This window comes from Cucurbita pepo, chromosome 9 (assembly GCF_057944985.1).
Source record: "Cucurbita pepo subsp. pepo isolate OVF chromosome 9, ASM5794498v1, whole genome shotgun sequence".
Taxonomy (NCBI): domain Eukaryota; kingdom Viridiplantae; phylum Streptophyta; class Magnoliopsida; order Cucurbitales; family Cucurbitaceae; genus Cucurbita; species Cucurbita pepo.
Genome location: NC_141806.1, coordinates 1,916,995 through 1,931,942, shown reverse-complemented (window position 1 = coordinate 1,931,942; position 14,948 = coordinate 1,916,995). Strand labels below are relative to the sequence as shown.

General features: G+C 42.1%; 2 protein-coding genes across 2 annotated transcripts; both read right to left on the bottom strand.

The window, feature by feature from the left end:
- Positions 1-280: 280 nt before the first annotated feature.
- Positions 281-3,262, bottom strand: LOC111801815 (Ubiquitin-like superfamily protein). The gene is made up of 6 exons (XM_023685987.2): positions 3,109-3,262; positions 2,919-2,994; positions 2,669-2,736; positions 2,419-2,549; positions 1,511-1,730; positions 281-621 (listed from the first exon to the last, which is right to left on the bottom strand). Exons 1-6 carry the CDS (start codon positions 3,109-3,111, stop codon positions 454-456), a joined length of 666 nt encoding a protein of 221 aa, XP_023541755.1. The 5' UTR covers positions 3,112-3,262; the 3' UTR covers positions 281-453.
- Positions 3,263-5,208: 1,946 nt separating this feature from the next.
- BAT1 (bidirectional amino acid transporter 1) lies at positions 5,209-8,508 on the bottom strand. Its single transcript, XM_023687251.2, has 8 exons — positions 8,162-8,508; positions 7,798-8,058; positions 7,396-7,414; positions 7,078-7,297; positions 6,822-7,003; positions 6,452-6,741; positions 6,235-6,364; positions 5,209-5,860 (listed from the first exon to the last, which is right to left on the bottom strand). Exons 1-8 carry the CDS (start codon positions 8,251-8,253, stop codon positions 5,513-5,515), a joined length of 1,542 nt encoding a protein of 513 aa, XP_023543019.1. The 5' UTR covers positions 8,254-8,508; the 3' UTR covers positions 5,209-5,512.
- Positions 8,509-14,948: the final 6,440 nt, after the last annotated feature.

The following is a 14,948-nucleotide window of genomic DNA, read 5'->3' as shown; positions in this document are numbered from 1 at the left end:
AAGTTTTCAGAGAGAAATATTGATAAGCTACTGAGATTCCAGCCGAGATTTCGATTATGGACTCGAAATTTACTCGGAAAAAGAAGTCGATAATCGAAATTTCTTTTGTAATCAAAAGGGTACAGAGAGAAATGGAAGGTTAATACAATTTTATTGTGTAATTACATGATTAAGTCACCGGTGACCGGTGGAGGGAGCAGCGGAGAGGATGACGTCGGAGGAGAAGGAGAGAAGGGGAGAGGAAGAGGAGAGGAAGAGAGAGAGAGAGAGAGAACATATCTATAAAAATTCATATTCTCCATAATTTTTATTTTTCCATTGATCTCAATGTGCATACCAAACGACTGTTATTACCAGACAAAGGGACCTCGACAGCCTTCCATCCTACTAAGTCTTGCGTCCCATAACTGGTGAATTAATCCTCAAATATACATTGAAAAGACACCTTTTTATTCAACTCGACTTGATGTTCACTTCAATCATATCATCATCTTCCATGCCGAGGCTGACTGGGGTATCATCTGGCCCGACTTTATCCCCATCAAAGACGAAAACCAAACTCTTAGGGTCGATTTTAAGTTTGTCTGCGTACATTTTGAAAAGTCGCTCGAACTTGTCATCCTGTAAAAACATTCAAATTTTAAACATGGAACACACATTAAGAAGTGTCATTATGCTCATGTTTTGGAATGATTGTGAAGGTGAAAAAGGTGGTTGCACAATAATTTTCAAAATCATCTCAGACATGCTTGAAATACTAAGGGCCTATGGCGGCGCTCCCCTGCCGAAGGCAATGACAAAAGAAAGATAATTTCAACAGCAATCTAACTGATATGATGACAGAAAATATGAAGATCAGGGGACTCTTCTAAAGTAATTCAATCAAATAATGTCTGAACTACCATCACCAATGGAGACTCATAACACTTTCATCATAGTCTAAATGAGTATGAATCATAGAAAGTACAATAATTCAAAGAACAGAACACTAATGTAACAAAAGTAATGAATAACATCTCGGTTCAAATCTAATGAACACCCCACAATGGAGAGAGTTAAGCCAATCATAACGTGGAAAGGAAAGACAAAAAAATCATATTAAAGGGTACATGCGGCTCATCACTATTGACAATTATACAGTAACCAAGTCATGAACCCAGATACTAAAGGAACTACCTCTCCCAAGATGGGAATTTAAAGGACGAAGTTCAAATTTGTTCACCTTTTTTCTTTTCTTTTTTTTTAAATCAATGTTTCAAGATTAGCTGATGTATAATATGAACCATGATACGTATGTTAGCAATCTACCATAGTTCATCAAATTCATTCATTTCCCTAGATATGATTCTAAACATGCCAACCAGATTATTGGGCAAATTAAAGGCATCTTGAGAGTACATCAAAAACAGCTATAGCAAATCATGAGGAATGTTGACAAAACAGGATGGTTGTACTTGAAGAATGCAAAGTCTGAATTGTGGATAACATGGAATCATGCACAAGAACATACCACAAACAGGCGAAACTGTTGGAGCTCTTCCTTGTCACTATCTCGTACAGAAATAACAATCTTTTCTCTTTCTTTAGAAGCAATTGGAGCTTGGTCATCCACAGCAGGCTCCAGGGAGACATGGGGCGTGGTTCCAACATCCACTTTCGCAGATTCCTCCACTTCTCGCAACAAGTTTTTAGCCGATAGAGCAACCGAGGCCAACTCTTGTTTCTTTAACCTATCAGTGCAGATTACATATGATATGCCAAGGCAAAATGGCAAGAGACATGCCATAGAATCCTATGCAGAGAAAAAAAAAATAACGGTTTTTTTGGTAGACAATCTCGATTCTGCTTCATGTTTTTCAATTCACCAAGTCTAGTGAGTGTATGCATTTGACGTATGTGTTTTCGAAAATTGTTTACCAACTATGTAATAAAAAATTTTGAAAAACAACTTTTTTGTGTTTTCATTGTATCCAGATTTTGAATTTGAAAATTTAAAATGCAAAATTATATTAAAAAAGATAAAACTTAAGAAAATATACTATTTCATATTATAAACTCAATTTATGTTTGTTAAATTAAAATACATATATTATAAATTGTATGATATTGTAAAATAATGATTATACAAAATTTATAAATAAAAAATCAATTAATAGTGATTTATATTCAACCTAATATTCAGTTTTGTAAGTACAACTAGTTCCATATTATAGAGCACATTTTGAATTATTGTTTAAATTGGAATTCAATTTCAAAATCTGCTATCAAACATATATCTGAATACAACCCTATTTTCGTTGAATCCCTTGCTTATAAAATTCATTGCCAAGACTGCCTACTAAACAAGCCCTAAGGTTTCCATGTTGGAATATAAGTGAATCAATCAAGCAATAGATGCATGTTACTAGGTTGGAATACCTTAACTTCTTCAATGTCGAATCTTCCCCACACATATCTTTTGCATCAACAGACACCTTTGGTGGAGGGGGCAGCCAATCTTCCTCTTTATCTTCAATTTCCACAACTGGATTTTCCACAAAATTCGTAACCTAAATATTGATTGAAAGAAAAGAATCACATAAAACTACCTTTACTGACTGTTCCAACGAACATTAATCCTCTGCTAACAGAAAGTCCACAATTTCACTACATGAAGGTAATTATATACCGCTGAATTTGAAATCTTCGTTCGCTTTGAAAAAGGTACACGAGACTCCTCTACGTCCGAATCCTCGTCTGATTTTAGTCCAAGCAGAAGAAAAATAAAACACCAGGTTACCAACCATGACTACGAGCACAAGGAAAATCAATTTCGAAATTTATCTCTGAAGCGATAGTTATAAAAACTTCAAACACAGTGAAATGGAAGATTCCAACTTCATGAAATTCAAATTTAACCTAAGCTTGAGAACGATTACCATCGAGACAAACAACAGAGCGAGGCTGAACGCGGCTGTAATCGAACAAGGGCTCAAATTCCTCAGCGGAATCCGCCTGAAAATAAAAACTCAAAAGTAAGAATCACGAAGTGTGTTGGGAAAACCATGAGTAGTAATGATACATAAAAGAATTCCGTGCCGATGAAATTAAAGAAAGAAGGAGACTCGCCATTGTCAAAGGCCTCGAAATCTAAACTCCTCCTTTTCTTCTCCGATCAATCTTCGTCCTAGCCGGCCGGGAAATTCAAATCGACTGTCCGTTTCCCGTCCAAGCGTTACCTAGCCACACCTTACTGAATTTCCCTTTTCGTATTAACGGGTCGGTCGGCTTTATATACCCAGATAGTTTTAGCGGGTTCGGGTCGGCCCAGTTTGTCTGCCGCTGCCCGATTAAATGTAAACAAATGTAATAAATCGGATACAAATTAGTTTGACCGGAAGGATATTGTTAATTTTTTTTTTAAATTCTTACAATTTAAGTATATAAATATATAAATATTTTTATTTTTATTTTATTTCCTTCCATAATAATTTTTAATTATTTTCTCCATCCATTATTAAAAATAAAATTCAATATAAAAAATAAAAAAAAGACCCATTTTATTTTTATTACAAACAAATTTAAATAAATGTTATTACGGGCATCCCGAAAACGTTCAGGGTCAAAATATGGCTTTCAAATTAAGTTCTGAATTAGTGGATGGTGACAAAGGGAGTGGCGATACCGTAAGAAGGAAGAGACTCATAAAATGGCAGAGACAAATAGAGCTTTTGCACATTTTCGTTAATCCATGAACAGGATCTATATAGACACATAGGCCCATGGATCCATACATCTCGATCGTAAAAGAATCAATAGAAAAAGAAAGAATCGGAATTGATCGATATATTTCTCGAAACAAACGAAAAGGAAACGAAAGATGAAGCATAAATGATGGATCAACTAAGTCAAGCCCTCTCGGGGACTTGCTTAAGAACATAAATACCATGGAATAAGGTTTGATCCTATTCATGGGGATTCCCTAAATATTCCATTCCAAAAACAGAAAGTTCTAAACAATTGGGATTTTTTTGGAGATTGGATGCATATTACAAACAAATTTAAATAAATGGCTCGAATAACTTCAACCTATCGAACTTAAATGTTTCAACCCAACTCATAAAAATCCCACCTTATCTTTACCCCGACTGCCTATTGGTTAAAGCGTGTATTTACGTGTATGGCCCACTTTATTTGGCATGTTCATTGGAACTTAGTACGAACTTTCAGAGATTTGGCATGTGACATCCCACCTCGGTTAAAAGTGGAACGAAACATTTCTTATAAGGGTGTGGAAACTTCTTCTTAGTAGACGTGTTTTAAAACCGTGAGGCTGACAGCGATACACAATGGATAATAGCACTTCAAGAGTTACCTCCAAAGCGGAATAGCATGAGAAACATATTAGGCTCTTCAAATTATTGCTCTAACATGGCAGACAACCTGCAACAATTACAACTACTCATGTGCTTGAATGGTCCTATACTACCTTTGAAAATATTTTGGCATATTCAAAATCGTCCTATGCCTTGAGGTTGAGCGGAAAAATGAGAATTGAGAAGAGAGCCCAATGGAGAATAAAGAGGCGATCGACGTCGACGTTTGATGACACACAGAGACGAGACGAGAGTGAGATGAGAATTGAGAAGTCGAACGACTACACATAGAGAGAAGTCGAGAGGAGTCGAACAACGAACGATGTGATGAGAGTGTGTGAGACTGCGAGTGCGAGAGCCGAGACTTCATTTCACTTACCCCATTACCCTCGAGGTCGAAGATGAAGGCTACGTGAGACTGCGAGGCAAAGTCTCGGACTCACGGTCAAAGAGAAGAGAGACAGTCTGCAAAGTGCAGACACGCCCGGGGCAAATGATGATTCATGGGCTTGGGTTGTGGGGCTCGGGCCTTTTAAGGTTTTCAGGTTGGGTCGGGTTAACCCAATAAATTGAATTTCGAACCTAAACTCAACCTGAACCGGATCAGATTCCAAAAAACGAACCCAACCCAAACCCAAACCCAAAATCCTTTTAAACTCAATCGAACCCTTATAATTCAGGTTGGATTTTCGGGTAGCGGGTTGGATGTACACCCCTAACTGTGGCTACTTATTTGATTAGAGATGGGTTATTATACAATACTTTTTTATTTTCTTTCAAAGAGATTCAAATTCTAACCCGTTGAGGATATATTCTCAATAAGCTTTAAAACTACAATACAGGAAAAAGATGATGAACAAAGTTTGAATATGTATTAAATACCAGAGTAACTACAACATAAGTTCTTTTCTATACTTCCTAAACATTAGGGGCGTACATCCAACACCGGACAACCCGGACCAACCCAACTCGAAATATAGGAGTTGGGTTGGGTTATTTTTCCTAAACTCGAATTAACTCGGTTCGGTTCGATTTCGAGTTCATAGGACAAAAACCTCGGGTTGACCCAAACCAAATAAAACTTATAAACTCGAGCCCTATTGCTAATCTAAAAATCTTACTATAAGAAGGGAGTACCATTTGCATAGTGTACAGTTTCAAGTTGGTATGTTAGTTACAGGCCCTTTGAACCAATGTTGAGCATTCAAGATCCAGGTAGAAATGGTAACGATCAACATGCAGCCAACGGCGACAGGGGTGTAGTTGAGAGTCTCGTTCGTAATCGGGTACTCGACAGGTAACGAAAAGAGAACCGAAATTGTCGTCACCCAAAGAACTGCTACCCAACCAACGAAGATCCCATAGCGACCCAAGTTGAAAGGTCCTGGCACAAAGGATCTCCTTGCCAAAGTCACCCTAAAAAATATGGGCAAGGCATATGCAATGTACAGACCAATTGTTGCTATAGAGACCATGGCGTTAAAGGCCACTGTGCTTCCAAGAGACTGCAATAAGTTAACAAGAAGTATAAATACATCCTCCTCCTGCATATGAAGGGCATAGGGCATTGTTTTCTATGTGGCAATAACATTAACACTTCAGACACCCTAAAATGAAAATGGAGTGCTCGCAAACCCGTATGCTAGGTTGGAGAGGAGAACGAAACACCCTTTATAAGGGTGTGGAAACCTTTCCCTAACATACGGGTTTAAAGCCTTGAGGGGAAACCCGAAAGGAAAAGCTCAAAGAGGACAATATTTGCAAGCGGTGTGCTTGAGCCGTTACAGAAAACTATTAGGCATGATTGCGGTATTGTAACAAGATTATGATGCAGTGAAACAAATGGAGTTCTATAGTAATTTAATGCAAATGTTCGTACCGTTAATGCCATGCAAAACGATATTAAAGCGGAGAGCCAAACTGCGTTTATGGGGACCTCGTTTTGGTTCACTCTATGCCATGTTGACGATAATGGCATCGCTCCATCTCTGGAGAATGCGTAAACCATCCTATGAAGAAAAATTACACGAAATATGAAACCGTGAGCCAAAACACATACATTGTGTTTAAAAGACAAGAACAGTTAGTCAGCTTGCCTGGAGTTACTAGTGACAGAGCTCATTCCACAGAAGAAAATCGCTACAGCTACCACACCTAAGCAAATAATTCCCCCAACTCCATTCCCATATCTGCTCTTGAATGCTTGGTAAAATATTTCAGCAATGGCATAACCTCCAGCATCATTGTTTTTATCCAAAAGGTTCGGGATGTTGGTAACGGCGAAGGTGATGCCGACTATGTAACACCAACCAACAACAATTGATATCCCAATAGAACTAATAATTCCCCTCGGTCCGTTCTTATCTGCTTCTATCGTTTCTTCTGTCTGTAATGTCGTACGAAGACGCAGATTACATTGCAAGTTATCTAACAGTTATGCATAAACCGAGGTGGAGGAGAACATACCATATGAGCAGAAGCGTCATATCCAGTTAGGGTATATTGACTCATCAGAAGTCCCAAAACAAATATGTAAAGTTTACTGTTAATTCCTTCGCCGTTATCGGCATTGAAATGAGTGAAGACAAACTCGGGGCTGGCCCTTTCCGTTGCCACCAAGGGAACGAGAAATGTAAGAAGAAAAACACCTAAGAATTCGACATCCTGTTAGAAATGTAAGCTCATGAAGAGCTCAAAGAAAGAGAAACTTGAACCTTCATACCGAAAAAGTTCCATGCTGCAGCAAACTGTCCAAAGAAAGACAACCATGAAATGGGCAGGCTGTTCATGATAGCATGTACCAACAAAATTCCACCATGGAAAATAATCACTACATATTTAGATGCCTCATATCCTCCATTGTTTATACCCCCTGTGCTAAGCAGAACTATCACTTGAATTAGCTGAGCAAGTGAATAATCAATACTTGTTGTGACAGCCCACTGCATACAGATCACTTCCACGAGTTAGGGAATATTAAACGAAAAGCTTAACCTGGTTATAAGAATTTGAACTTTGAGCATAAGATCTTTAGAAGAACCTGTCCAACAATGTTAAACCTGTGCAAAGATTAAAGTTGTTTGCAAGAAATCAGAACATGTTAAGATGGAATGGAATACACAAATGCAAGGAAAATAACGTAATTGGAGTTTCTCAAGACGAACAATAACGAACAATAACGAACAAGAAAATCGTGTTCCTAAGCTCCATAAAACTTCAAAAGATTTAAAGAACAAGCAAGGAGCAGGGGGGAAATGTTCTTCAAACTATTCCACCATGTACATATTCTCATTTGGTCAAATAGAAAGCTTTGAAACTTGTTAAATCCAAATCTTGTGCAACTCTCAAACAAATCTACCAATACCAAGACTAAGAAATGCCGATAATTGATCCATAACTGATATTATGTTATAATTTGAGCAGAAGAAGAAGAAATGATTACCAGCCAGTCATCCAAGAGGCAAAAGGAGCCCAAGTTGGACCAGCAAGCTTGGCACTCCAATAGTAGAGACCTCCAGAAGTAGGATACGAAGAACAGATCTCAGCCATGGACAATCCAACACACATAGTGAAAACACCAGCAATCAACCATCCATAAACCAACGAAACAGGGCCACCAAAATTCAGCCCATTATTGTAAAGAGTAGTAATACCAGTGAGCACGGAGATAATCGAAAACGAAAACGCAAAATTAGAAAACACCCTGCAATTAAAGCAACGATTGAAGCGATTCAGATTCATAACGCACAAACAGCAAAAACATCACAATCACAAGAAACACAAACTAAACCATTCATGAAACTTACGAGAGGTCGCGCTTGAGTTCTTGTTTGTATCCAAGCTCATTAAGACGAGAATGACCAGTATCAAGCAAAACATCGCCGTTTGAAGCCAGCATAGCAGGAAGAACTCGGAAAAAGAGAGACGAAAGGTGGATCAATCAAATGAGTTCTCCCACTTCAAGCTTAACGAGATTCGATTTCAATGGGAGAAAGATTCCTCGGTCAACGAAAGACGCTGAATTCGAATCCGCCATTAATGGGACGAGTGGAAGATATAAATTGAATTCGCGACGAAAAATTGCATGCTCTGGGTCAGCCCATTGCCGTTCTTCCCCTTTTTTCGAGCATTAACAGCCAACTCATTGATTGTTAATATTTATAAATTATAGCCATTCAATTTCGATGCCTTTTTATTATTGTTATTATTTTGGATGAAAAGGGAATCTTTTTTATTTTCTGTTTTTTTTTTTTTTAAAAATGCTTTTATGGTACTTTTTTAGTTATAAAAATTTATTCTATACGAGCATGTAAGGAAGGTAGTTTTGGTTCATTCAACCACATTACTGACCTGTCTAGGCTCCTGCCCAAACACTAGCAGATATTGTCCCATTTGGACTTTCCCTTTCGGGCTCCCCTCAAAGCTTTAAAACGCGTTCACACCCTTATAAAGAGTGTTCTGCCCAAGCACACCACTAGCAGATATTGTCCTATTTGGACTATCCCTTTCGGGCTCCCCTCAAGGCTTTAAAACGCGTTCACACCCTTATAAAGAGTGTTCTGCCCTTTCGGGCTCCCCTCAAGGCTTTAAAACGCATTCACACCCTTATAAAGAGTGTTCTGCCCAAGCACACCGCTAACAGATATTGTTCTATTTGGACTTTCCCTTACGGGCTCCCCTCAAGGCTTTAAAACGCGCTCACACTCTTATAAAGAGTGTTCTGCCCTTTCGGGCTCCCCTCAAGGCTTTAAAACGCGTTCACACCCTTATAAAGAGTGTTCTGCCCAAGCACACCACTAGCAGATATTGTCCTATTTGGACTATCCCTTTCGGGCTCCCCTCAAGGCTTTAAAACGCGTTCACACCCTTATAAAGAGTGTTCTGCCCAAGCACACCACTAGCAGATATTGTCCTATTTGGACTATCCCTTTCGGGCTCCCCTCAAGGCTTTAAAACGCGTTCACACCCTTATAAAGAGTGTTCTGCCCTTTCGGGCTCCCCTCAAGGCTTTAAAACGCATTCACACCCTTATAAAGAGTGTTCTGCCCAAGCACACCGCTAACAGATATTGTTCTATTTGGACTTTCCCTTACGGGCTCCCCTCAAGGCTTTAAAACGCGCTCACACTCTTATAAAGAGTGTTCTGCCCTTTCGGGCTCCCCTCAAGGCTTTAAAACGCGTTCACACCCTTATAAAGAGTGTTCTGCCCAAGCACACCACTAGCAGATATTGTCCTATTTGGACTATCCCTTTCGGGCTCCCCTCAAGGCTTTAAAACGCGTTCACACCCTTATAAAGAGTGTTCTGCCCAAGCACACCACTAGCAGATATTGTCCTATTTGGACTATCCCTTTCGGGCTCCCCTCAAGGCTTTAAAACGCGTTCACACCCTTATAAAGAGTGTTCTGCCCTTTCGGGCTCCCCTCAAGGCTTTAAAACGCATTCACACCCTTATAAAGAGTGTTCTGCCCAAGCACACCGCTAACAGATATTGTTCTATTTGGACTTTCCCTTACGGGCTCCCCTCAAGGCTTTAAAACGCGCTCACACTCTTATAAAGAGTGTTCTGCCCTTTCGGGCTCCCCTCAAGGCTTTAAAACGCGTTCACACCCTTATAAAGAGTGTTCTGCCCAAGCACACCACTAGCAGATATTGTCCTATTTGGACTATCCCTTTCGGGCTCCCCTCAAGGCTTTAAAACGCGTTCACACCCTTATAAAGAGTGTTCTGCCCAAGCACACCACTAGCAGATATTGTCCTATTTGGACTATCCCTTTCGGGCTCCCCTCAAGGCTTTAAAACGCGTTCACACCCTTATAAAGAGTGTTCTGCCCTTTCGGGCTCCCCTCAAGGCTTTAAAACGCATTCACACCCTTATAAAGAGTGTTCTGCCCAAGCACACCGCTAACAGATATTGTTCTATTTGGACTTTCCCTTACGGGCTCCCCTCAAGGCTTTAAAACGCGCTCACACTCTTATAAAGAGTGTTCTGCCCTTTCGGGCTCCCCTCAAGGCTTTAAAACGCGTTCACACCCTTATAAAGCGTGTTCTGCCCAAGCACACCGCTAGCAGATATTGTCCTATTTGGACTTTCCCTTTCGGGCTCCCCTCAAGGCTTTAAAACGCGTTCACACCCTTATAAAGAGTGTTCTGCCCTTTCGGGCTCCCCTCAAGGCTTTAAAACGCATTCACACCCTTATAAAGAGTGTTCTGCCCAAGTACACCGCTAGCAGATATTGTCCTATTTGGACTATCCCTTTCGGGCTCCCCTCAAGGCTTTAAAACGCGTTCACACCCTTATAAAGCGTGTTCTGCCCAAGCACACCGCTAGCAGATATTGTCCTATTTGGACTATCCCTTTCGGGCTCCCCTCAAGGCTTTAAAACGCGTTCACACCCTTATAAAGCGTGTTCTGCCCAAGCACACCGCTAGCAGATATTGTCCTATTTGGACTATCCCTTTCGGGCTCCCCTCAAGGCTTTAAAACGCGTTCACACCCTTATAAAGCGTGTTCTGCCCAAGCACACCGCTAGCAGATATTGTCCTATTTGGACTTTCCCTTTCGGGCTCCCCTCAAGGCTTTAAAACGCATTCACACCCTTATAAAGCGTGTTCTGCCCAAGCACACCGCTAGCAGATATTGTCCTATTTGGACTTTCCTTTCGGGCTCCCCTCAAGGCTTTAAAACGCATTCACACCCTTATAAAGAGTGTTCTGCCCTTTCGGGCTCCCCTCAAGGCTTTAAAACGCGTTCACACCCTTATAAAGAGTGTTCTGCCCAAGCACACCACTAGCAGATATTGTCCTATTTGGACTATCCCTTTCGGGCTCCCCTCAAGGCTTTAAAACGCGTTCACACCCTTATAAAGAGTGTTCTGCCCAAGCACACCACTAGCAGATATTGTCCTATTTGGACTATCCCTTTCGGGCTCCCCTCAAGGCTTTAAAACGCGTTCACACCCTTATAAAGAGTGTTCTGCCCTTTCGGGCTCCCCTCAAGGCTTTAAAACGCATTCACACCCTTATAAAGAGTGTTCTGCCCAAGCACACCGCTAACAGATATTGTTCTATTTGGACTTTCCCTTACGGGCTCCCCTCAAGGCTTTAAAACGCGCTCACACTCTTATAAAGAGTGTTCTGCCCTTTCGGGCTCCCCTCAAGGCTTTAAAACGCGTTCACACCCTTATAAAGAGTGTTCTGCCCAAGCACACCACTAGCAGATATTGTCCTATTTGGACTATCCCTTTCGGGCTCCCCTCAAGGCTTTAAAACGCGTTCACACCCTTATAAAGAGTGTTCTGCCCAAGCACACCACTAGCAGATATTGTCCTATTTGGACTATCCCTTTCGGGCTCCCCTCAAGGCTTTAAAACGCGTTCACACCCTTATAAAGAGTGTTCTGCCCTTTCGGGCTCCCCTCAAGGCTTTAAAACGCATTCACACCCTTATAAAGAGTGTTCTGCCCAAGCACACCGCTAACAGATATTGTTCTATTTGGACTTTCCCTTACGGGCTCCCCTCAAGGCTTTAAAACGCGCTCACACTCTTATAAAGAGTGTTCTGCCCTTTCGGGCTCCCCTCAAGGCTTTAAAACGCGTTCACACCCTTATAAAGCGTGTTCTGCCCAAGCACACCGCTAGCAGATATTGTCCTATTTGGACTTTCCCTTTCGGGCTCCCCTCAAGGCTTTAAAACGCGTTCACACCCTTATAAAGAGTGTTCTGCCCTTTCGGGCTCCCCTCAAGGCTTTAAAACGCATTCACACCCTTATAAAGAGTGTTCTGCCCAAGTACACCGCTAGCAGATATTGTCCTATTTGGACTATCCCTTTCGGGCTCCCCTCAAGGCTTTAAAACGCGTTCACACCCTTATAAAGCGTGTTCTGCCCAAGCACACCGCTAGCAGATATTGTCCTATTTGGACTATCCCTTTCGGGCTCCCCTCAAGGCTTTAAAACGCGTTCACACCCTTATAAAGCGTGTTCTGCCCAAGCACACCGCTAGCAGATATTGTCCTATTTGGACTATCCCTTTCGGGCTCCCCTCAAGGCTTTAAAACGCGTTCACACCCTTATAAAGCGTGTTCTGCCCAAGCACACCGCTAGCAGATATTGTCCTATTTGGACTTTCCCTTTCGGGCTCCCCTCAAGGCTTTAAAACGCATTCACACCCTTATAAAGCGTGTTCTGCCCAAGCACACCGCTAGCAGATATTGTCCTATTTGGACTTTCCTTTCGGGCTCCCCTCAAGGCTTTAAAACGCATTCACACCCTTATAAAGAGTGTTCTGCCCTTTCGGGCTCCCCTCAAGGCTTTAAAACGCGTTCACACCCTTATAAAGAGTGTTCTGCCCAAGCACACCACTAGCAGATATTGTCCTATTTGGACTATCCCTTTCGGGCTCCCCTCAAGGCTTTAAAACGCGTTCACACCCTTATAAAGAGTGTTCTGCCCTTTCGGGCTCCCCTCAAGGCTTTAAAACGCATTCACACCCTTATAAAGAGTGTTCTGCCCAAGCACACCGCTAACAGATATTGTTCTATTTGGACTTTCCCTTACGGGCTCCCCTCAAGGCTTTAAAACGCGCTCACACTCTTATAAAGAGTGTTCTGCCCTTTCGGGCTCCCCTCAAGGCTTTAAAACGCGTTCACACCCTTATAAAGCGTGTTCTGCCCAAGCACACCGCTAGCAGATATTGTCCTATTTGGACTTTCCCTTTCGGGCTCCCCTCAAGGCTTTAAAACGCGTTCACACCCTTATAAAGAGTGTTCTGCCCTTTCGGGCTCCCCTCAAGGCTTTAAAACGCATTCACACCCTTATAAAGAGTGTTCTGCCCAAGTACACCGCTAGCAGATATTGTCCTATTTGGACTATCCCTTTCGGGCTCCCCTCAAGGCTTTAAAACGCGTTCACACCCTTATAAAGCGTGTTCTGCCCAAGCACACCGCTAGCAGATATTGTCCTATTTGGACTATCCCTTTCGGGCTCCCCTCAAGGCTTTAAAACGCGTTCACACCCTTATAAAGCGTGTTCTGCCCAAGCACACCGCTAGCAGATATTGTCCTATTTGGACTATCCCTTTCGGGCTCCCCTCAAGGCTTTAAAACGCGTTCACACCCTTATAAAGCGTGTTCTGCCCAAGCACACCGCTAGCAGATATTGTCCTATTTGGACTTTCCCTTTCGGGCTCCCCTCAAGGCTTTAAAACGCATTCACACCCTTATAAAGCGTGTTCTGCCCAAGCACACCGCTAGCAGATATTGTCCTATTTGGACTTTCCTTTCGGGCTCCCCTCAAGGCTTTAAAACGCATTCACACCCTTATAAAGAGTGTTCTGCCCTTTCGGGCTCCCCTCAAGGCTTTAAAACGCGTTCACACCCTTATAAAGAGTGTTCTGCCCAAGCACACCACTAGCAGATATTGTCCTATTTGGACTATCCCTTTCGGGCTCCCCTCAAGGCTTTAAAACGCGTTCACACCCTTATAAAGAGTGTTCTGCCCTTTCGGGCTCCCCTCAAGGCTTTAAAACGCATTCACACCCTTATAAAGAGTGTTCTGCCCAAGCACACCGCTAACAGATATTGTTCTATTTGGACTTTCCCTTACGGGCTCCCCTCAAGGCTTTAAAACGCGCTCACACTCTTATAAAGAGTGTTCTGCCCTTTCGGGCTCCCCTCAAGGCTTTAAAACGCGTTCACACCCTTATAAAGCGTGTTCTGCCCAAGCACACCGCTAGCAGATATTGTCCTATTTGGACTTTCCCTTTCGGGCTCCCCTCAAGGCTTTAAAACGCGTTCACACCCTTATAAAGAGTGTTCTGCCCTTTCGGGCTCCCCTCAAGGCTTTAAAACGCATTCACACCCTTATAAAGAGTGTTCTGCCCAAGTACACCGCTAGCAGATATTGTCCTATTTGGACTATCCCTTTCGGGCTCCCCTCAAGGCTTTAAAACGCGTTCACACCCTTATAAAGCGTGTTCTGCCCAAGCACACCGCTAGCAGATATTGTCCTATTTGGACTATCCCTTTCGGGCTCCCCTCAAGGCTTTAAAACGCGTTCACACCCTTATAAAGCGTGTTCTGCCCAAGCACACCGCTAGCAGATATTGTCCTATTTGGACTATCCCTTTCGGGCTCCCCTCAAGGCTTTAAAACGCGTTCACACCCTTATAAAGCGTGTTCTGCCCAAGCACACCGCTAGCAGATATTGTCCTATTTGGACTTTCCCTTTCGGGCTCCCCTCAAGGCTTTAAAACGCATTCACACCCTTATAAAGCGTGTTCTGCCCAAGCACACCGCTAGCAGATATTGTCCTATTTGGACTTTCCTTTCGGGCTCCCCTCAAGGCTTTAAAACGCATTCACACCCTTATAAAAAGTGTGCACACCACTAACAGATATTGTCCTATTTGAACTTTCCCTTTCGAGCTCCTCAGGCTTCAAAACGCGTCTGCTAGGGGAAGGTTCTCACACTCTTATAAAGAGTGTTCTGTTCTCCGCCCCAACCAACATGGGACATCATAATTCATCCCCCAACTAATGTGGGACATCATAATTCATCCCCTTCAACTGGATGAGCACCAGTTCTACTGTGTAA

Excerpts from the sequence above, each read along its gene's own strand:
- LOC111801815 (XM_023685987.2), bottom strand. Across the intron at positions 2,737-2,918 it reads CTCTGTTGTTTGTCTCGATG|ACGAGGATTCGGACGTAGAG; the intron begins GTAATCGTTCTC and ends GACTAAAATCAG. Across the intron at positions 622-1,510 it reads AACAGTTTCGCCTGTTTGTG|GATGACAAGTTCGAGCGACT; the intron begins GTATGTTCTTGT and ends ATGTTTTTACAG.
- BAT1 (XM_023687251.2), bottom strand. The coding sequence starts at position 8,253 with ATGCTGGCTTCAAACGGCGATGTTTTGCTTGATACTGGTCATTCTCGT. Across the intron at positions 7,004-7,077 it reads TGCAGCATGGAACTTTTTCG|GTGTTTTTCTTCTTACATTT; the intron begins GTATGAAGGTTC and ends TCGAATTCTTAG. Across the intron at positions 6,742-6,821 it reads ATGACGCTTCTGCTCATATG|ACAGAAGAAACGATAGAAGC; the intron begins GTATGTTCTCCT and ends ACGACATTACAG.